General features: G+C 44.6%; 1 protein-coding gene across 3 annotated transcripts in view; it reads left to right on the top strand.

Annotated features, from left to right (window-relative positions):
* The window catches only part of cdc42bpab (CDC42 binding protein kinase alpha (DMPK-like) b), a 43,284-nt gene that overhangs the window by 13,672 nt on the left and 6,729 nt on the right, over positions 1-22,883 (top strand). For 2 of the 3 annotated variants that reach the window (XM_052053473.1, XM_052053475.1), the window contains exons 2-31: positions 1,448-1,539; positions 3,893-3,976; positions 4,519-4,614; positions 5,085-5,233; positions 9,223-9,316; positions 9,710-9,910; positions 10,040-10,181; positions 10,256-10,365; positions 10,590-10,669; positions 11,366-11,544; positions 12,280-12,402; positions 12,525-12,658; positions 12,782-12,903; positions 13,133-13,253; positions 13,473-13,583; positions 14,048-14,292; positions 15,453-15,558; positions 16,574-16,698; positions 18,097-18,202; positions 18,279-18,427; positions 18,524-18,615; positions 19,037-19,113; positions 19,947-19,979; positions 20,484-20,603; positions 21,207-21,290; positions 21,391-21,496; positions 21,772-21,908; positions 21,989-22,128; positions 22,270-22,351; positions 22,598-22,817. In XM_052053473.1, coding sequence (XP_051909433.1) covers positions 1,448-1,539; positions 3,893-3,976; positions 4,519-4,614; positions 5,085-5,233; positions 9,223-9,316; positions 9,710-9,910; positions 10,040-10,181; positions 10,256-10,365; positions 10,590-10,669; positions 11,366-11,544; positions 12,280-12,402; positions 12,525-12,658; positions 12,782-12,903; positions 13,133-13,253; positions 13,473-13,583; positions 14,048-14,292; positions 15,453-15,558; positions 16,574-16,698; positions 18,097-18,202; positions 18,279-18,427; positions 18,524-18,615; positions 19,037-19,113; positions 19,947-19,979; positions 20,484-20,603; positions 21,207-21,290; positions 21,391-21,496; positions 21,772-21,908; positions 21,989-22,128; positions 22,270-22,351; positions 22,598-22,817 — 3,660 coding nt within the window. The remainder of the gene's footprint in view (positions 1-1,447; positions 1,540-3,892; positions 3,977-4,518; positions 4,615-5,084; positions 5,234-9,222; positions 9,317-9,709; positions 9,911-10,039; positions 10,182-10,255; positions 10,366-10,589; positions 10,670-11,365; positions 11,545-12,279; positions 12,403-12,524; positions 12,659-12,781; positions 12,904-13,132; positions 13,254-13,472; positions 13,584-14,047; positions 14,293-15,452; positions 15,559-16,573; positions 16,699-18,096; positions 18,203-18,278; positions 18,428-18,523; positions 18,616-19,036; positions 19,114-19,946; positions 19,980-20,483; positions 20,604-21,206; positions 21,291-21,390; positions 21,497-21,771; positions 21,909-21,988; positions 22,129-22,269; positions 22,352-22,597; positions 22,818-22,883) is intronic. The other variant, XM_052053474.1, reaches the window with a different exon arrangement.

Genomic DNA, 22,883 nt, shown 5'->3' with positions numbered 1-22,883 from the left:
AAATGGTCGCTATTTTTAGTGTACAGCACTCCTAGTCGGCTACATGGAGAAGTTTGGCGTCACTCATGTTTTTCCTGTTTCACTGGCTCCTGAGGCCCAACATGCCTGTGTCTTTTTCACGGTGTGGATTGTAAATAGCCCCGCACATGCGGCGCGCTCATTACATGGAGCTGTCTCTCCCATGTCGACTGAAAAGCATGAAACTACTTGTGACTGACATGTCATCTTTTTCCAATCTTGACTCACCAGCTGTGTCGTCATTGCTAAAGCTCTCGCAAACAAAGAGCTTCAGTCCCGCTCAGAGCGAGCTTTGGATTGACACCTTCCCAATCATTGCGAGCGTTGCTTGCCACACCTTGTCTGAGCAACCGTTGCTATGTTTGGGACTACCTGTGTATTTTGCCAGCGAGTTAAGATGGATGACAAAACTGGATGGTATTTGCTTCTCTTGTGGTTTAAAAAAAAAAAAAAAAAAGAGCACCGCATATTCAATTCAGTGGTTGGAAAGCAGACGCATTGATTGGCACGCAAATGTGGGTTAGTTCATTGCTTATTGAATGCAGGCAGCGAGTGTGTATGACCTTACCGACTCGCTCACACCCATAAGACGAATTCCAATAATAAACTGCACGCCGGTAAAACAGGTTGTTTTTGGCCCGCGCGTTACCATCAACCACTCTCTGTTCAAATGATGTATTTATTTTTACTTTTAAGTCTCAAGCAATTTGAAATTGGTCTGGCTATGAAAATCGGAGCAACAACACCTCGGCTCTCCATTGGTTTTCCTGCGAGAAAGGAGATCGACGTCCTTTGGTGGATGTGCACGTTTATGCATACGTGCTTTGTTGTGGTCTCGACCTGCTGTGGGCTCAGAGATGAAAGCTCTCTCTTATGGTGGGAGAACCTGACGCAGCAGGCGGCGACTAATCACGTCTTCCTCTGTGCCCCAACGTGCATTTGTCTTCATGACCTTCCCGATGATGGGAATGAGGCAATAAACATGAATAACCTGCGTGCTCGGTGCTGAATAATTGATGTGGTCTTTTAGCATTTATTGATACGGCTGTCTGTCCCCAATGACCCCTGCCAATATAGGTTACCTCGAGGGCCCGAAAATGGTGTGCTTTATTTCCACTTTGCAAGGGTCGTATTACGTTTGCTACTGGAATGAATAAAATGACACAGGTTGGAGAAATGAAGAGAAATAATTCTGCAAAGTCATCCAGGAATTATTCGAAATGCAGTCGCATGAAATGCTGACTCCGATGTCAGACATGTAATTGCTGGATGACTTTCTGCTGTATAAACGCAAATACAATATCCACCAAGCCAATGAATGGCGCATCTTCTGTTACAACTCTGAACTTGCGATTTTTGCTGCACGTGAGAGTCAAAAGAACTAAAATGACATGAAGTTTTGACCTCTGTTCTCTTTCCTCCCTTAAAGCAAAACCCTTCACATCCAAAGTGAAGCAGATGCGGCTGCACAAAGAAGACTTTGAAATCCTCAAAGTGATTGGCCGAGGAGCATTTGGAGAGGTAACGTTCCTTCTGTTTTGCTGCACTCAATGCTAGCTCGCAACAGTCTCCCACCCGACACTTTCACACCCTGCAACCCCCCCCCCTTCCCTTTTGTTGAAGAAACAGGTGTCACGGGTGAGTTCGAAGCAGCTCTTTCCTTTTAGCGCACGCCAGCCGATAAATAGCAATGTTAGATAAGTCAAGAGGAATCCCACATTCTATGGTTATGCTTATGTAGGCCATTCAGCCAAATTGTTAACATTCGCTTCCCCGGTTAATTACCAGAAATAATATTTTTATAAAGCGCTCTGCACGTTGATTGATATTGTGTTTGAACGTAACATTCAATTAGCATAAATGTAATGCTTATAGTATTATAGTATTTGCTAACCGTATCCTAAAAAGTACAAAAAAACCCCACCCCAAACATGATAAAACATGTCTGAGATGGGCCAATGCATATGGAAATGTGCATCATCAAATTTAGAACATCCTGAGAAATGTCACATTCGCCACTTGTCAAGATTAAAGTACCAGTGAAACTAAGCGCTAAATACCGCTTGGTTCGTTTTGTTCTGCCCTGCGCGTCTGCATATCAGGAGGTTGGAAGATACTTGATAATGGGTTTCAGGTGACTGTCAAAGCAGGGGAATGCTGAAAGGACAGGTAGCGCAGCCCTCAGCCAAATAATAAATACTCTAGCAGCAAAACAATTTTCAGCCAAAGACGGCTCCAAACTGATTGACACTTACGCACATTGAGAATTTATTTTATTGATGCATAAAATAAAATGCATTTTTTATTGACCTGGTATTTCAGTTCAATAAAAAAAGATTGACCTGGTATTTCCCTCCATTTTATCCTCGGAATGATTTCTTTCAACACATCTGCGCAGCCAAGTCAGCGAGTTCCTTCCAAGCACAGTTTCCAACATCTTTTCAGCCCAAGACAATTAGGAATTTGTTCAGTACCGCAAACTGTAAATAACAGATGATAAGGCGGAACAGCAGAGGGCATTCAGTCAGTCTGACAAACAAGTAAGTGTGCCAATGAATTGTGAGCCGGCGTGAAAAACCAGCTTACAGCATTTGAGTGTTGACCATTGCCCGGTCACCCATATTCTTAAGCGAGCCTGCTTGGAAAATAAACAAATAGCTTTACATAAAAAATAGCAAATAAAGCTTTGGATTGATGGATGGCGACACATCGATCAGTTCGTAGCTACAATTCCAATGCCATTCACTAATGTCTTTGCTTAAGCCTCTGCAGCCAGTGCTGGAATGTGCACGCATGAGTCATGTGTTTCCCGTGTGTGTATTTTTCAGCATTGTGTTGAGGTTTAGAATGGGACTTGTGACAAGGTGCGACCTTGTGATAACATCCTTGTCAGCAGTGCTAGGGCCGACTTACTTTTAAGAAACCATGCGATTATGCCAACCATTGCACCATTTAATCATCCGATCGAAAACTTTTTTCCCCCCCTCCATGACAACCCAAAGGAGTACACCACCGACAGACCCCCGAGGACATTTTCATTCATGTACAGTACATCAACCCAAACACGCATTTGATTACATTTGCCCGACTCCCTGCGTATCACTCGGCTCGTTCAGTCAACAAACCGCTCTCAAGTTTAAGGAATGATTACGGAAAAGGCTCGGCCCGGATAATGGGTGCCAGGGGGGTGGAGAACAAGAAGCAAGTAAAGTGACAAGAGAAGACAAAAACACCAAGGCGTTGCCAAGAACAGTGCGCTCTCCCCCTGGCCCGCTCTCTTCTTCCTCCCTTCCTCTGCGGGGGGATCCAAACACTGCAGGAATGTTATCGTCGTATTGCATTAGCAACATTCCCCGGCTCATTTAATAGACTGCAGACCCTGTTGCATGGGCTACTGTTTGTGTCTGTGTGAGTGTATGTCACAAATTCTTCTCTGCTTACTCTTGGGTTCCTTTCTGCCATACACGGTGAGAGGCGCTTATGTATATATAAATATATATAATATTTCTACCCCCCAGTTATTTTTTTTCCCCATTGTGTGCATGTCAACTGTGGTTAGTCCAAATATTGCATCTGTGCAAAATGTTCCCATTCCCAAAACTTGGTTTGCAGTTTCACGTCCATAGACGAGGCTTTCCTTGGAATTATGAATCACATTTAAAGTATCCAGCTGTGTTTCCCGCCCACAATTCTCGAGCTTTGCCAGCCTTTCCCCACGATGTTGCGTCGACTCTCATTTCTCCCACTTTGTCCAATTTCGGACTATTACATCGAGTTTGTGGAAAAAAGAGACGTACTTCCTTATCGGTTGTCTGTCTGAATTTCCAGTTCTGAGAAACTTTGTATTCACCATCACTTTTCCTCCCATGTACAGGTCGCAGTCGTGAAGGTGAGAAATACAGACAAAGTATTCGCCATGAAGATTCTGAACAAATGGGAGATGCTGAAGCGAGCTGAGGTAAAGTGTCAAGTCGCCAGTTGCCACAGGAGCAACAGCGGGTTTGTTCATAATGAGGGAACACGGATTCTTTCCCCCCTACGATGAGATCAGGCACTCGCGCATGAGACGCTGGCACGTTTCCGCGACACTACAACCTGCGTGGTTTTCTCATTAACTTCTCCCATACATCTAGCTTTCATCCGTGTCCTGTTAAGTCATCACGGCTCACGCGTCACATACTACAAACGGAAATATGTTACCAGTGCGCGAACAATGACACGCGGGAGTCGTATAATGCTAATGTACAAAAGTTCGTCCACAGCACTCACGGTGCCGTTGTACCGCGGTATATAAATCACAAGGCTATGGTGGTGATATTTAATTGTGGTCAACTTGTTTTATACCTACACCCATTGTGAGGCGTAACGGTCAAATCACCTTTTCAGGTTAAGTTAAGACTGTTTTATTGTTAGACTAGTTGACCGGCAAATGGTGTTTAACGTTTTGGTATTTTGTGTGACACTTTTATAAATGGCCAAATCTATTTCGTGTTTCTTCAGACGGCATGCTTTCGAGAGGAGCGAGACGTGTTGGTCAACGGGGACTCCCAGTGGATTACCACGCTCCACTACGCCTTCCAGGATGATAACAATTTGGTAGGCCACATCAGAGCTTCTATCCTGACACGTTTCAAGCTCCAACTCATCCTTACAGTCTTCACTCTTTTTCTTCTGACCGTCTGTCTTCTCTCTTTGACCCAGAATTCAAATGCCGGGACTGCTTGTCATTCCTTTTCCCACACTCTCGCAACAAATACTTTACCCGAGATACTCCACAGATTCTTAAGACTAGACATTACTGTGCTTCCAGTGATCTAATTATAGGGAGGAAAAAATGGGATGCCTATTTTACAGCCCTCACATCCTCTGGTCAGTAATAGGTGAGAAGGGAGGGAGTTTTCTCACTTGAGTGGCTTTATGCTTGGGCTTCTGCAAAAAATACTGTCCCCCATAATGTTTGGATTTTATGCTTTTCCCCCCACCACCACACTGCACACGCCTTTTTTTTCCCCCCATCCAATCCCGCTGTCACTGCAATTAAGACAAACCTCTAATTGTTGTTTTAGTACCTGGTCATGGACTACTACGTGGGAGGTGACCTGCTTACATTGCTCAGTAAATTCGAGGACCGACTGCCCGAGGATATGGCTAGATTCTACCTGGCTGAAATGGTGCTTGCTATCGACTCAATTCACCAGCTTCACTACGTTCACAGGTGAGGAGCCAAGTGCATTGCGTCTCACTCGGATGAAACCCTGTGTGCCTCCAATTAATATACAAGTTGGCAAGTTTGGTGCCCTGTCAGCAAGCAATGAGAAATTAGACCCGGCAACATGGAAGGTTTTTCATGCCTACACTGAAAAGAACATGACGCAATTATCTTGTCTTTAAAAATACTCAGGAAAATCTCTTATTACTGAGTCGAGACTTGACGTGGGGGATCACGAGCCTCGTTTGGGCCTCTTCTGCCCTTTAGTGAGTGACAGCTGCATGGGACATTTGATAGGAGACAACTTCAAGTGTTTCACCGAGCTATTCACGCAATGCTTGTTCCCCAGGAACAGCAAGTGGAATGCTCCAGTCCAAACACCCGCTTCCAAATCTGTGCCCACACGTCAGGAATTTGACACGCTTCTCATCTGACAGATTTGAAACCTACGTGAGAAGCTGATTGTATTATCCTGTTGTTTGGGTTGCCATCATTTGTTATTCCGGAAAATGGCACAGACATGTCATTTTACAAAAATTCTAAAACACTCCATTTCGGAGGCAAATTGGGTATGTTCTGTTCTACATTTTTTTACTGGTCTTTCTGAAAGCTTCACTTGTCACGTCCGCTCCCTTTACTGGATAAAAGTTAGTTAAATTTGTTTCACCACACTCGTAACTTATATTGCTACTATCTCAAATTCTTTTTCATAATTGAAATGAATGGCAATGCCATTCATTAGCTCCAGTACCCTTAAAAAAAAGCTAATTATCTGGAAAAAAAACTCAATTGAGAAACAAGTGTAGTTCCACAGTACTGTTAAATGGGTGTCAAGAAAATCAACTGCGGATGTAAGTTCAAGGTTGATGTCATCATGTTTCGGCTCGGGCTGAACCAGACATTTCATGGAAAGATGCCAACATTAAAATGTAGACGCAAATGTGAGGATAAAGAAAGTGAACGGGGAGCCGCTAATTGTATGTTGTAATCTCTCGGCTGCTGTGGTAGCTGTTAGGAGTGGCAGACACGGAAAGGGGGCATGAAGGGGGTGGGGGGGGGGGGGGGGGTGGGATGACACCGTTTCCATTGAAGTCCCCTTGTGGACTGCTTGGGACGGTAATCATGGGGAATGAGAGGTGTGTGGGTGCGGCGTTGATACGGCGCCCTATGGACTCGCCCTCAGCCCCTCCCCTCCTCTTTGTATTTTATGTATATGCGTTCATGCGAGAAAGACACCGTTTTTAAGTTTCTTTCTTTTTTGCCGAGTGTGGAGTCAGCAAAAACATCTCTTGCGGAGGGTGTGTTTTGCTGGCTGATCCCTTTTGAGAAAGTGTGTACATGTGTGCGTGGGTGCATGCATGGGAGCTAGCCTGTGTGTGTGTGTGGGGGGGGGGGCTGGGTGTGTTTGGCAGCACGAATGTGAGGGTGTGTCTACATCTGAATGTTTCTGAAGCGCATGACTAGAAGAAAAGGACAACCCACTTACCCTATAAATTAGAAGCCCTCGATCGTCATTAATTAGTAAACCATTCCTTCTCTTCATCCACCAAACAGACTTGACTAAGTTTCTATTTGCACATGTGAAGGTTGTGTTACCGTGGTCGATCAATGATATTCTGACGGTGTTCCCCTGGGTAATCACAAATGAAGTGGATGATTTCACAGTCTCCTGGGGGCCATTAATGGTCCCGTTCTTTGGTTTGCAGGGAACCGTCTTGAAGCCTTATTTAAGACCTAAAATACTTTTCGTGTGGGCTTAAAATGATTCATAGATAGAAGGAAGGTCAATAATGCAATGACACGTCGTGATAATATATGTACACCAAATGAGTTTTTTGTTTTTAGCATAAAAACATTAGAGAGACAAAATAAAGCTCGGATGGAAGAACACCACACCGCCATTTGGGCGCGTGTGTGTATTCAGTGATCAGTGACCCGCTTGGCCTCACGAAGGGGCCTGACAAATGTCGCAATAGCTGAACTCAGCGTGGCTTAGTGCCTCCTAGCACCACATCTGTCTCGTGTGGTTTTGTGCGGCCTATTCTGCCAGAGTGAGAAGAGATGTGGGGGGGGGGGGGCGCTGCTACTGAGGAGGGGCTTCCTTGTGTGGATAGATAGAGGGCGGTCTGTGCCGATGACAATGATGGCTACCTTTCCAGTCCGTCACTCGCGAAATGCGCCATGTCCTGGGTCATTGTAATCCTTTGTCAGTGGAATCTGACCACTGTGGAGGTTTGCATGCGTGTGTAAAATGATAGATTGTTTTATTATTGATCGGGACCATGTGTCCCTTCGTGGCTCGCTGAAGTACAAGAGAATGACTTTATTTCTCTCTGATTGGTCTTGTTAATATTTTAAAGGCACTATTTTATTTTAATTTTTTTTGCCATTGATCCTAATTGATTCCCTGCTTTTTTTCTCTCTCTTAGGAAAAAGCAAACAGTCTTATTAAAATGATGCACAACCACTAACAACTCGACTCCAAAGCAGGATTGCATTTGCTCTCAATTTCACGGTTCTGCTTTTTAATATTTTATTACTATTTGAAAATAATATTTGGGGCATCTGAATGTGCGTAGCAACCTGAATATGTTAACCAGCCTTTGGGTAACATGCATTTGCCTCCGAGCGTTATGTTCGATAGAACACTAACTGTTTAAAATAAATATTCAGAATCATTGTCAACACGATGCTACAGAAAGATTGGGTCCTGTCAAATGAAATGCTGGTTTCAGTGTTCCTCTCTTTGTGTCAAGCGGTACCAGAGGTCACACAGTCAGAACAATTGCTTGTCTAGATCCATGTGAACATCCTTGTCTGTGCAGCTTCCTGTGTGTGTGTGTGTGTGTGTGTGTGTGGAGGGGGTGGGGTGGGGGGGATGTGTGTGCTCACGCGCAGGCGCGCATGTTTATTGTCAGGCTGCAACCAGACGGCCCTCCCAGATGGATGGTGTGTATTAGAAGAGCTTACCTCCCTCTATTCTAGTCTCAATGCTGCTCTTTAAGACCACGGGAGTCTTGTGACACACTTGCCCAATTAACTGGACTAACTAGCCTCGCATTAGCTTCGCCTCCTCCGCTGCGGGCCTTACAATGTGTCGAAGCGAGGGTGCGCTGTGTGCATCTGCATGTGCGTGCATGCATCGCTGGCGGCGTTTGTGCTGGTGAGCTCCTAACAGCAGACAGGTTAAGTCTGATGAAGAAAAGATGAAGCGGAGGAGTAAAAAATGACAATGAGCATTTGAACCACTGTAGTGCTCAGCACCTCCAATCACATGATGATGACAGAAGTGGACAAAAGAGCATTTTTTTTGTTGACTTGTGACTTAGGCAACATGTTAATTAATGCTTGTCAAAAAACATTTATATTTGTGCAGAACCTCTCGCTTTTCCTCCAGACCATGTGTATTGGGCTTGGTCACAGTTCAGCATATTAATAGGGGGGCGCGCACGCACAAACACGCCCACACACAAGACTGCCACAACCCTCTGAGGAAATCTGTGGAATGGTCAGACATTGACGAGGCCTATATTTAACTAGGCACTATTCAAAGCAGTGCGTTCCGGGAGCTGGATAATATAGATTTTTGCGGCACAGTATAATACGGAGCTTGACTGGAGGGCGCCCCATCATGGAAAAGGGCTAAATGACTAATTGTACCCGGACCCTCCTAAGTAACACTCGCTGCGAGTCATGCGTTGTAGTTGTCGGCACTGGACTAAAATTGAACCAGCTGTGCATCCGGATGGATGACTCCTTGATTTGTCATGTGCATAGAAACAATGACTAAAGTAGTACAATCTTGCAAACCTGTCATTGGTTGTCGGTTTGCAAAAAAGGTGCATGTTGTTAAAACTGAGCGACTGGTGTGGAACTTTTTTACAACAGAATTCTTGGAGCTTGCGTTATTCTATCAAAGTTCAATTTTGAAAAAGCCATTTCCCACTCTTAATTTCCTCATTATTTGACCGTTTGCTCTCCCAATCTTCCTTCAGGGATATAAAGCCCGACAACATCCTGTTGGATAGGAACGGCCATATCCGTTTGGCTGACTTCGGCTCCTGCCTCAAACTCATGGAGGATGGCACGGTATGCATTTAGCCTGCTTGCTGCAGCTGTTGTTCTTATTGAAATCATGGAATGTCCTCCAAACGTTTCCAACTGGAAGACCAGCTCGCACGCACACACACACACACACACACACACACAGCTCTAATCAACTGTGGACGGACAAGTAAATATTACGGTAATTCCGTTTCATGGGAAAGCAAAATATTCACGCCTTTTTAAAAAAGTTTTTGTCATCAATGTTTGGCTTTTTAGGCGAAACGCTGACAATGAAATCAATCACTGTCGTGGAAGTAATGGAAATGAATCATTTTTAACTTTTTGTCATCTTTTTCAAGAGACAAACTGCTGTTGTTGTGATTAGTGTTAACAGTGTGTGAAGCTTCTGGTTCCTATTTGTGTTGCTCATTCCAGGTCCAGTCCTCCGTGGCCGTGGGAACACCGGACTATATCTCTCCAGAAATCCTCCAAGCCATGGAGGATGGGAAGGGCAAGTATGGACCCGAGTGCGATTGGTGGTCCCTGGGCGTCTGTATGTATGAAATGCTTTATGGAGAGACCCCCTTCTATGCCGAGTCCCTCGTGGAAACGTACGGCAAAATCATGAACCACAAGGTGAGCTGTCTTAACAAAACGCCACTTTGTGATTTGAATGTGAACATAAAGCCTTCAATTCATCTCGACTGTGCTGCTTTTGCCACAAACTCTCCACGTATGTATTTGTTGTTGTTTTTTCTCCCCCAGGAGCGATTCCAATTCCCACAACAGATAACAGATTTAGTTTCAGAGGAGGCAAAGGATCTCATACGTCGGCTCATTTGCTGTCGAGGGTACCGAATAGGACAGAATGGGATTGAGGATTTCAAGCAGCATCCATTTTTCACCGGTACAATCCAGTTGCCACATGTCTCTCCACGCTGCCCAAGTTTCTTGCTTACCTGTCATCTCCTTAATATGCAGGCATTGACTGGGACAATATCCGCTTGTGTGAGGCCCCTTACATCCCTGAGGTCAGCAGTCCCACCGATACCTCCAACTTTGATGTGGATGACGACTCTCTCAAGAACTCCGTAAGTGTGCGCGTGTGGTCAAAAGGCAAAGAAATTGTCAATTGACGACCCCAGGAGCCTTCTCGAATGCATTGTAGAGCTGATGAAGATGAACCGACGAGTCCCGATTAAAATGGCTAGATATCAGTTCTTAAATTTAACCATGATCTATTTTTTTTGACTCGTCAACTATCTTTTGTGGCAGCCCGATGAAGTCATTGTTTTGTTTTGTTTTTTTAACACAGGAGACCATGCCTCCTCCCTCTCACACTGCCTTTTCTGGTCACCACTTGCCCTTTGTTGGATTCACCTACACCAGTAAATGGTAAGTCAACTAATAAAATTGTTTTATTGAAAACGCAAAAAGTGTCAGAAGTGGCGGAAGAATACTTTCTACTCTCACAAAGTGATGTCCACAGTCTCTACTTTCAATTCTCCCGTCACTCTTTTAATTGCTCTTTCCATGCTAACAGTTTTGCATAATGTCACTTTTACCAGCTCGCCATTCCACTTTCATCTCGTCACATAACTCTGACTTTACTCGAAAGGATGAAGGCGTCTGTCTTAATCTCCCCCATGCAAAAAATCCAGTTGACCATTTATCGTTTCACCAACTCAAGGCAGAGACTATTTGTCATTCTCACCGAAGGTGGAAGGGCGCCAACCAAAGTGCTTTAATCCCACATCTTAAAAAAATAACCACACCCTCTGACTATCTTGAGAAAGTCAGACTGGTGAGTCACAGAGAATTCTTTTAGTGCCTGCGATTTCCTTGTTCCCGATAACTTGGATGGCTGTACACAACTTTACTGTGAAACGAGATTTGTATTTTCGGTAGCCAGTATTTGAAGAGTCTTATGTTAAAGTGATGGCCAAAGATCTGCCACTTTTCACACATAGTCAGAAAAAAAAAGAAATATTTAAAAGGCATCACACACATACATTCTGTTGTGTGTTTGACCGTGCTGCACCAAAAAAAACGCTTATTTGTCCCATTCTTCACCATTTTCCTCCTCTTTAGCACAATCTCTGATCGGGGTTGCCTGCGGCAGCTGTCGGGTGCAGCAGGCAATGCGGGTCCGGACAAACTTGACACGGATGTCCAGCGCAGCTTGGAGGACAGCCTAGCCGTAGAGGCCTACGAAAGGAGGATCCACCGCCTAGAACAGGAGAAACTGGAGCTGAACCGCAAAGTTCAAGGTGAGGGTGGAGGTCATACTACGACTAAAACATGTTAAAAAAAAGGAGCTGAGTGTTAATTAGTGTTCACTTGTTACAGACATGAGCAAAAGGATCCAGGCTTGGCGCTGGGTCATGAAAACCTTCAGCCCATGTAGCTAAAAAGGTGTAGCCGTATTTGAGCGCAACGCCATATCTCAGCAATTCAGTCCTAAATTGATCTTTCTTCGCACATTTTCAACACTTACCTTACCACTAACGTTGATGATGCTGCCTTGGTGGAGGTACTTGTAGAATGATGCCTCATTGTTTCAAATCCAGGGAACTTCCCAACATTTGTGTTTTCATCCACTCAAGGATCGCGACAGAAGTGCGAACTCGCTAAGGCTTGCGTGCTCGCCGCCGCTAGTCGATGTGAAAAATGCGTCATTGGCTTGGAGCGATGTTGCGATTATACTGTCGCCAATTATGTGCATCACTGACCGCGTGGAGGATTGTGGATGACTGTTTGCAATTTGCCAACGGACATGTTTTTAAATTTTTTTATTTTATTTTTTGCACACGGGTATTTAGGATTCGTAGACACGCTCCCCCGTTCCAAATTTGACAGGCAAATCGGCCATTCGCCACAGCGGCGTGTGGGTGGAAATATCGAAGTCGCCCACTCTCCATTTCACCTCGTCGGTGGTGAGGCGGTGGAGTGGGAAGCACGCACCCCAAGAACTTCTCTGTTGAAGGATGACATTGACATTGCAGATCTGACCCAGACGGTTCAAGCACATCAGCGCCCAACTGGTGAAGGCCTTTTGAGTGCCAACAAGGAGGTGGAGATCAGGAGTCTAAAGACCGAGATTGACATTCTCAAGAAACAAATCGCTGGTAGGACTTAACGATTTAAATCTTGCCAATGTCAATTGTACAGAAAGTTAATCCTCCAATACAGCCAGTCGGGTGTTGAATGAGTTTCCAGTATTAGCTTCACGACTCTGCGTTTATGACAGACTCGGGCCAACTTGAAAAACAGCTTGAAGATGTGACAATGGCTCGTCGAGAACTGGAGGACTCATCCAAACATGTGAAGATGTTAGAGAAACAAATAAAAAGTCTCACAAGGGACAACGATGACCTAATGAAGGTATTACGCGAGTTGAATGGTGCTTTTCCATGATACGTAAGCCTTATTGTTCAAACAAACCGCACGATACTTTCTTGCCATAAATTGCATGATATATTGTTGACCTTTCTTGTTTGTGGCTAGGACCTTGTGGAAGCCAGCGAGAAGGTCAAGTCACAGTCAAAGGATCTGAAAGAAGCTTACGGTCAGAGAAAACTGGCCATGCACGAATTTTCGGAACTCAACAAGGACCTCTCAGACCTCAGGTATAGCCTCAGGTTACTTTGACGTGACACCATTTTTAATTCAAACCACCGAATGGAAAATGACACAACTCTTGAAGTGGAAATTACGCTACTGCCGTCCATATTGTCAAGTGTCAACATACAGCAGGGCCGTGTGAAAATAGAAAATGGAAAAATCTGTTTCAGTTCTTCTGTACATGGCATGCTACCTAGGTATGTTACTGACTACATAATCTGACCAAACCCACAGATCGGAAAAGCAGCAACTGTCTCGACAGCTGCGTGACAAGGTGGAGGAAATGGAGAGTCAAAATCAGAAATTTGAGGCTCTGCGCCTTGAGCTGCGAAAGACGGAGAAGGCCAGGAAAGAGGTAGAGGAGACTTTGTGTGCTTGATGGCACCTCCACATCTTCCCTTTACCCTGATTGGTGCACAATTCCCTCATAATTCATTTGAGTCAATTTAAGAATCGTTGTAAATTCCGAAAAGATAGAAGTAGATTTTGTGTCCTAATATTTGTGTAGATTGTGTCAGAAATATCGTACTTTTTAAAACCATTGACAGAAATTCATGTTGAACCATATCAACAGATGGAGACTCAGATGGACGAGCGCATAGCCGAGGCGCTGAAAGAGAGGAAGCTGAAAGAACGTAATGAGCAGTACACCCGGCAGCTGGAGGGGGAGCTGGAAAGGCTGAAGGTAATGGCGATAAAAATCATCTATCACACATCTGCGCGTCCATATGCTCACAAGACCATCATTGTGCATTGTGTTCCATCATTCCTTAAAATCCCAGCCCCCTTCCGGTCATGTTTTCTATTTTCCATTGCATGATACAAGCGGTAAGCAGCCTGTCCTCACAAGTTTATTTGGCTATTATTTGCAAAGTAAGGCATAATGCATCATGATGTAGGCGACATTGAAAAAAGCTTGATTCCTTTGAAAACAATAACCCACCCAATCGCTGAAATCTTTCGTATGGAATGCAAATGGGTAAAGCTCACAATAGCGCTTTGAAAGCTTGAAGTCGTTCCGAGAATGCTTCACCACACGTGAACATGTCATTGACGAGTTAGTTAGCTGCCGTGTCACGGTCACAGTTTCCCAACTCATCTCAGATTGTTTGTACTCCATTGTCTTATTCGTTGCTCCGTCTTTTCCAGGTAAAACAAGTTGGGTCGTTTGCTCTCGCCACCCCGTCCGACCAATCCCAGGAGATGGGGCGTCTGCGGGGTGACCTGCAGAAGACCCACCTCCACGAGGAGGAACTGTCACGTCGAGACGAACAACACGGCACAGAGTTGAAGACTTTGCGCAAGGACCTGCGTGACGCCGAAAGCCAGCATCTCAGCCTGCAAAAGGAGATCCTCGTGCTCAAAGACAAGCTCGAGAAGACTCGCAGAGAGAGGTGTTTCATCTTTTTATTTTTCGTAGTTACTCTCTTTGCCTTCGTTCATTACCTCTCGATTTAAGTGACATTGTAACATGTTATGGCCGCATTTTGAATGCTGTGAAGGTGTATTGGTTTTTCAGCGCTGTATATGTTGTCTCTCGGTGATCTTTCCAAATACTTACTTACATCCTGTGTCTAGTAAATGCATTGATTTAATTTCAATGTGTTATACTTTTCGAATCACAGAGTCATGGAGTACATCACACAAACGACTCGCACACATGCAAGGGAGAGTGAAATCTGTGGAGATTGATTTGAAATGTCCAGCGATTACGTCATGTGTCTTATAATAGACGTTCTCATTTGGTTTGTTGCGAACCATTTGTCAGGATGAGGATCATACCAAGTTGTAGGGGTCTCATTCTTCACCTCTATGAACATGTTGCATGCTTGTGAACTTTGCACTGATAAGTCCAAGTGGTCCTTTGAATCCAGAGGACACGACATCCATCCTTCGTCGTGGGTTCATTATGTCAGTGAAAGTGGGTCAAAAACTGTCCTCCATGAATGTAAAATGTTCGACTTCACCTGCCATGTTTAATTTAACATGTCAATGTCCGGATGTGGCAGTTGCTCAATTATTTCTAGGCTTTTCATCACTAGTTTTGCCACTTTTAGCCCCTCAAAAAGGCTTCCCAATATTTTAAGAATCAGGTTACGGTCACTGGAAAAAAAGTCATCCTTAAATTAGAGACACAAAAGAGAAAGTTTATTATGATGCCAAAGGCTTTCTTCGACAGGATGGGGGATATAGCTATTCTCACCACTTTAAATTGGTTAATATTGCGTGCCAAGTAAATGACGCACACAGTTTTAGTGTTCTACAGTGAAGAAATGTTTGGACCACTACAGAGGATCTTTCAAGCCTTCCCACGGGTCAAAATGTGTAACACATGCTCATTTAAATGTTTTAATTGAAATTGTGAAAAACATTTTAATATCGCTACACTCGAGTATAAGAGAGATCTCCGCCTTTGCGCATTTTCAATTATTATCTTGAAATCTTCAAAGAATGTGCTTCGAAGCAAATTTCTGAATTCCCTTCACACGATCAGGATATTCTTCAAGGTTTGTCCAGTTGTCACGAGTTGATCACTGTTTATTCTGCTCAACAGTCAATGTGAGCGGGAGGAGTTTGAGACGGATTACAAGCAAAAGTGTGAAAGGGAAAGAGTTCTGCTTACTGAAGAAAATAAAAAGCTGTCCAGCGAATTGGATAAGGTAAGGTCTATTTCAGAAATGCAACCGATTGCGGGGGGGGGGTCTTGTATAATAATAATAATAAATTGAAGTCTATCTTGCGCTTTAGCCATTTCCTCTCAGTGTCTGGCACAAATAAATTAGTCCCTAACCTCAGGTGACCTTTCTGTTTTCATCACATTCTTTCACCTCACTCCCTATGCCAAAGACATCTCTGGTCAGTAGCCCACATAAAAGCATCCCTTCGCCTCCCACGCTGTGCAGTGGAATGGCACTCTGGATTCTGCCGATTTCGAAAAAGGTTCTCCAGAGTTCAAAAATGCTCCACTTTCAACACCTTCCATGCGGGAGGATTTTTGACATCTGGACGGAAATCTGATGAGACTGGCTAAGGTTACAATTGGCAATAAAAATGATGACTGTAGTTCAAAACAAAGTTGAAATTTATAAGCGTCAAAATACCAGATAGTCAGGACAACCTGGTCTTCGCAACCATTTTTGCACACTTTTATCTTCATGGGGATGTTGCAGCCAAGCTGTAAAATCACATTTACTGCGCAAAACCGGAAATGTGTTCACCTTTATGGCTGAGAGCTCTTTCCAAACCTTGACATGGCTTCGTTACCTCGACTGTCCTCAGACGGTGCCGCTCCCTAGCCTGGAAAGCCTCTGCCAAACTGTATGACATTAAACTGTATTAGATTGAACATTACCTCACAGACTTTGACGGCAATAAAACGTGCTCTTAGGTGAGGCATTGGATGAAACAATAGAAGAGTTTGCGATTTGTTGTGTCTCTATGGTTACATCCTCTTGCACAAGACACATGAAAGGAAGCGGGATCGTTCTTCAACAATATACCACGGTGTTAAATCACTTGTGTTTTGTGCATTGTTTGAAGTTTGATTTGTCATATGTGAATATGATCTTCAAGTAGGCTTGGTCGTCCTTTGTGCCTGTTGGGATTTTCTTGCTTTGAAACAAATTGGGAGGTTGGAAATGATGCATCTGACTTCACGTGCTTTTATGTCCTCAGCTAACAAGCATGTTTGAAAAGGTGAGCGTCTCCAATCGGCAGCTTGAGGAAGAGTTGAGAGAGCTGGCTGACAAAAAGGAGAGCGTTGCTCACTGGGAGGCCCAGATCACGGAAATCATCCAGTGGTGAGAGAAACACACTTTGTTGTACCTAGGAAATGATTCTTGTTCTCAGCTAACAGGTTCAGCGGACCCCCAAAAAACTTCCTAAGCTTTGTCAAGTCTCCATTTCAACACGTTATAGTTCTAATTGGCTACCTCTTACACACAATAGTTTCCTTAAAACAACACAAGACAAGTGACTTGGTGCCATTTGTTCCAGTGAGGGACAACTTTCATTGAGCACCAAAGGCCCCTTTTTTTGGACCACGTCACTCACAATAAAAGCAAACAGAAAATAGTTTGTGGACTCATTTGTGGGTGCCGTCGTCCCCCACACCCCAGCCAAAGTTGAGCGGGAATTCACTTTTCCGATTGCTCAACACCTGGCAGTAGTATCTGTGGTTGTCTGAGATCGCCAAACCAAAGAGACCAGTCAGCTCCGCTCTACTCAACTCAATTCATGGCGCACTCTAAAACGACCACCGCTGGAGACATGGAGCAAAAAGACAGTAGAAAGCACAAAAACAGTCAAACTAAAAATCAAGTCCCATGCTGAGTTAAAAGCCAAAGAATAAAAATCAGTTTTAAGATGAGCTTTAAAGATGGGCTGGGGGTGGGGAGCTTGCCAAACAGTCGGTACATTTCGTGAAGAACAACAATTGGTGAGATAAAGCGATATTTGAATTTGTTTTAAATTAAAAATATCTCAAATCCTCATGTGCTAGGGAAAAAATGACTTATTTTTCCCATCATCTACAAAAATGCGTTCGGGAAACACAAAACCGTCTCTAATTTGCTGTTGACCAATATGATCCTTAAATTGCCAGAGTGGGGAAATTTCCCAAAGCACTTTTGAACTTTGTACTGATGAAGTGCACGGTGCCTCGCAGCGTATCGTTTTCCACCTCACTGTGTTAATGCAGCATTTTTTGCATACCTCTGAGGATCCTGAGCTGTTTGACCCTCCCTCCTGCTCAGATCGCTTCCCTTTGCAGCTGACACCTCGCCAGCTGCTTGGCCTCCCCCTGTTGGACGAGCCTCAAGTCCTAGCATAGTGCTCACACACACACACACACACGCATGCACACGCTCGCACATTTGAAGGGCAAGTTTGGAATTTACATTGCAAATCCGGTAGTTTTTATGGCCCTCCGGTGGATGTATTGTCATTGTTATGCTTTCTTGGTGTTCCCAGTGAGTTTTAGTCGACATGCCTAACTGAAAAATGGACAAAAATATGACTTGAACAAAAGAGCTGTGCAATAACAAAGAACGGGGCTGCCGCCTGTGTTTTTACAAGCCCGAACGGCAACTTGAGTGAAGTCATTTTGCAGTGAAGTCGGACTATTTTCAAGCTAAATTATGAAAAATGTCTCTCTTTATTTTGCTTATCGCTTGGCTAATGAAACATGGTTTCCGCAGGGTGAGCGATGAGAAAGATGCACGCGGCTATCTGCAGGCTTTGGCCACAAAGATGACGGAAGAGCTGGAGGGCCTGAGAAATACCAGTCTGGGAGCGAGAGCGACGGTAAAGCACTCGCACTCAGTTGTCACATTGTCATATCACGTCCAAAGGTTTTTACCCCCCTTCTCTGGTGCGGCAGGACATGCCTTGGAAGATGCGTCGCTTTGCCAAGTTGGACATGTCGGCCCGCTTAGAGTTGCAGTCCGCCTTAGACGCTGAGATCCGGGCCAAACAGAGCATTCAGGATGAGCTGAATAAGGTCAAGGCGAACAACATCTCCACAGAATGGTATAGCCTTTTTTTGTTTTTTGTTTCCGTGAAGTATTTATCATTAGAAATACACAACTTGTGAAATTATGCCCTGTCTTTCCACACTCTCACCAGTAAACTGCAGGACGTCGAGAGCAGAAATCAGGAGCTCCTGGCCGAGATCGACAGGCTGAAGAAAGAGACCGAGGAGCTGCGCTTACGTCGAGGTGCCCGTAGACGTCGTCACGCATTTGCTTCTTCAATGGCTTACTAGGGCTACGAAAAAGAGCAACCTGACTTTGATGTCATGATGACAAAGGCATTTATCAATATGATGCAGATGATGATGATGTTTTCAGCTAAACAAGTCAATAAAACCCAAAAATAGATACTGTATGTTGCTATGAAGTGCAGTTAAAGCTTATCCGCCCCAAGGGAGAAAAAAACACACTTTTTGCAGTGTCCCTTTAGTTTTTGTGCCAGGAATTAAAGGCACACAACATTGATCAAATTGTATTGTTGGATCAGATTCAAGCAGTCCTGTGCCTCAACAGAACTCTGCTAGTTTCCGAACCAACATGGCATTATTTGCTCTGTGTCTTTATTAGTTTCCCAACCAACATTGTATTCTTTGCTGTGTGTCCCTAGGTGTCAAGCACCAGGATTCCCAGAATTCTTTCTTAGCTTTTCTCAATGCCCCCACCTCAACACTTGACCAGTTCGATGTGAGTGTTTGTCGCCTCACACGTGGAACATAATTACAGCTTGCGACAATGTCTGTGACCGTTACTCAATGTTTGTTGAAGATTTCATTTTAAAATATCCAGTAGCGAGTCAACAACGGCCACCATTTCGTTCTTAATTTGCTTCATTTAGTTTTTTAACAGTCTTGCCTTTTTCTTTTTTTTCCATCTCTTTGTATTGTTACATCGTTTGTCCTTGCTTTTGTTTTTACATACATCAGGACTCTTATTCCTCTTCTTCATCTTCTTTAATTGAGTTTTGGGAAGACGTAAGTTTCCTTAATTAGATGGAAGTTGTTTTTGTTTGTGTCATCAGTGCAACCCTAACGAGTGAAAAGGGCGGTGTAGATGTGTATATAAATCCATGCTTGTTTGAAAGTGTATCTCGCAGTAGAAGACATGCAACTCCACCCAGAAATCCTCGTAGTCATTGATGACATTTGCAGTACGAGTCAGTTCTCTATGTGAATGAGCTCTGTGAGTGGCCCCACTCTGACTTTCTGATTGCGATTGGTTTGAACTGTACCACCGAGAGTTCACTGCAATTTTTGACAAATGTCAACCGCCTCATTTTCCCGTCATAGATATTTTTAGTCATTATTCGCTGTGGTGCAAACTGACTTTCCCCGCTTTTCCCTTCACCGGTCTGTGTATGTTCTCTTTCTGAACTGTTCCTCAGTTCCAACCCCAGTGCACGAAACAAAACGTTTAGATGTGTTTGCTTCTCACCTAGATGACCTTAAGTTTCTGACATTCACTCACTTCTCTGTCTCTGCCACACACGCCGCGCCGCGCCTCCCCTTCTGCCGCTGAAGCGCTCGCCATCCGTTGGCCCAGCTAGCAGACGTGTAAGCACCATCACCACACTGTGTGAACCGCTCTCGTTAATTCGCCTGCGTAATTCATTCCAATTGTTGTGCCGTCTGTGTATGTTTGCTATCACCGTTGCATGGCAAAGGCGGGGGATGGGATGCTTTTTTTGGGGGGGTGGTGTCAAAAGGCATGTTGGAGTTGTTGGATTTTCATGATATGGGCCTTTGTTTGCTTTGGCAATTGCAATGCAGTTAACGGGTGTATGGTGGCAATCAGCATGGGCTTTCATTTTTTTCTCCTCTTGATAGATCATTGCAATATACATTGAAGGCGGCGTTTATCACGTTTTTAACAAAATCTTACTCATCGGTGACTGGAGTGGCATTTTTGTTGTTGTTTTTCTTTTCCTTTAAATGATCTGACACCTTGACTTTTTACCCCAGAAATGTAGAGGGCACATTTTGGTGAACTTCCAGTGATCTGCAAGTTTTATATTTCTGTCGTTCTACTTCATCATTTCGTTGAATCCCTCTCAACAGGTGGACTCAATGGATAATTTCACAACGTCCAACACTCCATCCCGGGAAGATGACCAGAAGTCCCACCTCAAGTCCCGCTCGCGTTCACCCTCAATGGCCAGCGATATGGAGCCCATCGAGGTGAGACGGCTCCTTATCCCACTCGGCGTGAGCCATCGTGACTCTTTGTGCTCGTATCAGCGGACACATATTCACATGGACATATTTCATGATTACTTGCAAGCGTGACTGGTTCGTTCTGTCACGTTGTGCCTCGAATTCGAATGCGTCGACATTCTTGTCATACCATCTCAGTGTGGGAAAGTGTTCCGCTCACGCTGGCGACACTGTCTGACAGGTTTGCCCATGCCAGTTGTCACAAACACAATTATTGAGAAATGTAAGATACAACGCTCACCCAAAAAAACGTCATTTGGCACAGTCGCAAAAATGCTCCCGTGTGGCTTTTGAAGACATATACCAGTAGTTTGGATGTGTACGGATGAGCATTTGTTCATACCGCAGACACATCGGATGCATATTCAATTTATATCCACATACAAAAGAGGCCCGGGCTAGATTTGGAGAGAATCTGAATCATACGGTTCACTTTGCAGTGACAAAATTCTCATCCATATTGCATATGGACAAAAAAAATAAAATGAATTTGCCTGCATCTTGAACTTAGTCTTCAATAACATCTCTCTGACTTTTCACATTGCTTTCTTTTGGTGCCCCCCTCAGTTGATAGATCATTCTCCTCGAGCAGTCCAGACCTCCACGATGCGCTCAGGAGGATATGGCAGCATCGGTCGCTCCTCCCCAAAGGTTAGCAAGTTTTCTCGATGTTGGTTGCAGATTATATGATCAAGTTCAAGACTAGATTTCGTCTCATCTTTCTCTACACCCCCCTCCCACCTCCCTTCAGCCAAAAGCACATCAATTTGTAGTCAAGTCATTCAGCACACCCACGAAATGTAACCAGTGCACTTCCCTCATGGTGGGACTCATACGCCAAGGTTGCACCTGTGAAGGTAAGAGCTTTGCAAATTCAAGTTGCTAACTCAGCCAAAACCTCACCCACCACAATCGAGCGACATCTTATGAGATCCAACACAGGATCAGTGTTCTACTGCTGCATAGAGGAATCATTATATAGGGGGCAATACGAAGGCTCCGTTTTTAAGCCGTCGTGTAACAGTCGCATGATTGCGTTTGTCGTTTAGTCGAACTGCACTGCATCGTGCTCAGATGTGGATTTGGAAAGTCTCCAAATCTCTAACCCGATTCCTGCTCTCTCCTCATCTAGTTTGCAACTTCTCCTGCCACGTAACATGTGCGGACAAGGCTCCGGCAGTATGTCCCGTCCCGCAGGATCAGACCAAAGGACCGCTCGGCATCGATCCTCAGAGGGGTATTGGTACGGCGTATGAAGGCCACGTGAGGGTAAGCGAGCTGGAAAATGACGATTTCTAGTCCAAGTTACCTGACGCCAAGATGACAATAAGATGCTTTGTGGGTAATAGGTGCCCAAACCAACCGGGGTGAAGAAGGGCTGGCAGAGGGCCATGGCAGTGGTGTGCGACTTCAAACTTTTTCTCTACGAGTTAGGCGAAGGAAAGACAACACAGCCGAGTGTCATTGTGAGCCAAGTCATTGACATGAGGTAAGAAAGTGCACCGCTGGCCGGGTACTACGACGCAGCAGAAGCCGACGACTTGCAAACGATTCTGCCACAGTCGTAGGATTGGCATTGCATGTGCTCCCGCAGGTTTGACCTCGTCTATCCTTGTTTTGTTTCATCCAGGGACGAAGAGTTTTCCGTCAGCCCTGTTCTGGCCTCTGACGTCATTCACGCCAGCCGCAAAGACATCCCCTGCATATTCCGAGTGGGTTTTTCTCACCTGTCGTCATCTGTTCACTGCTTATATTGCAACAAATCTACACTCATCCACATTAGGTTCAATGATCATTTCTTTGGATGTCTAAGGAGACCGGAGCCAACCTCAATGATGATTGATAGAATTTGTCGTTTGCCTTTTTCACCGTGGGGATTTTTGGCCGCGACGGTAAAAGAACCAGAGACGCCTTACTTATTTGCCCATGTTCACCAGACGTCACTGTCCTCTCGACAGGTAACGGCGTCCCAGCTCTCCCCCTCCAGCAACCACAAGCCATCCATCTTGATTCTAGCTGACAGTGACCAGGAGAGGAACAAGTGGGTGGGTCTTCTCAATGAGCTCCACCGCATCCTCAAGAAGAACAAGCTCAAGGAACGCTTCGTCTACGTCCCCAAGGAGGCCTACGACAGCACACTGCCGCTCATCAAGACCACACAGTCTGCTGCTATCATAGGTGAGAATTCGATACACAAATTAATTTGCCTCAGTGGCGTCGCACCGCACACGGATCAACTCTGGC

This window comes from Hippocampus zosterae, chromosome 19 (assembly GCF_025434085.1).
Source record: "Hippocampus zosterae strain Florida chromosome 19, ASM2543408v3, whole genome shotgun sequence".
Lineage (NCBI taxonomy): Eukaryota > Metazoa > Chordata > Actinopteri > Syngnathiformes > Syngnathidae > Hippocampus > Hippocampus zosterae.
This window is presented reverse-complemented; position numbering and strand designations above follow the sequence as displayed.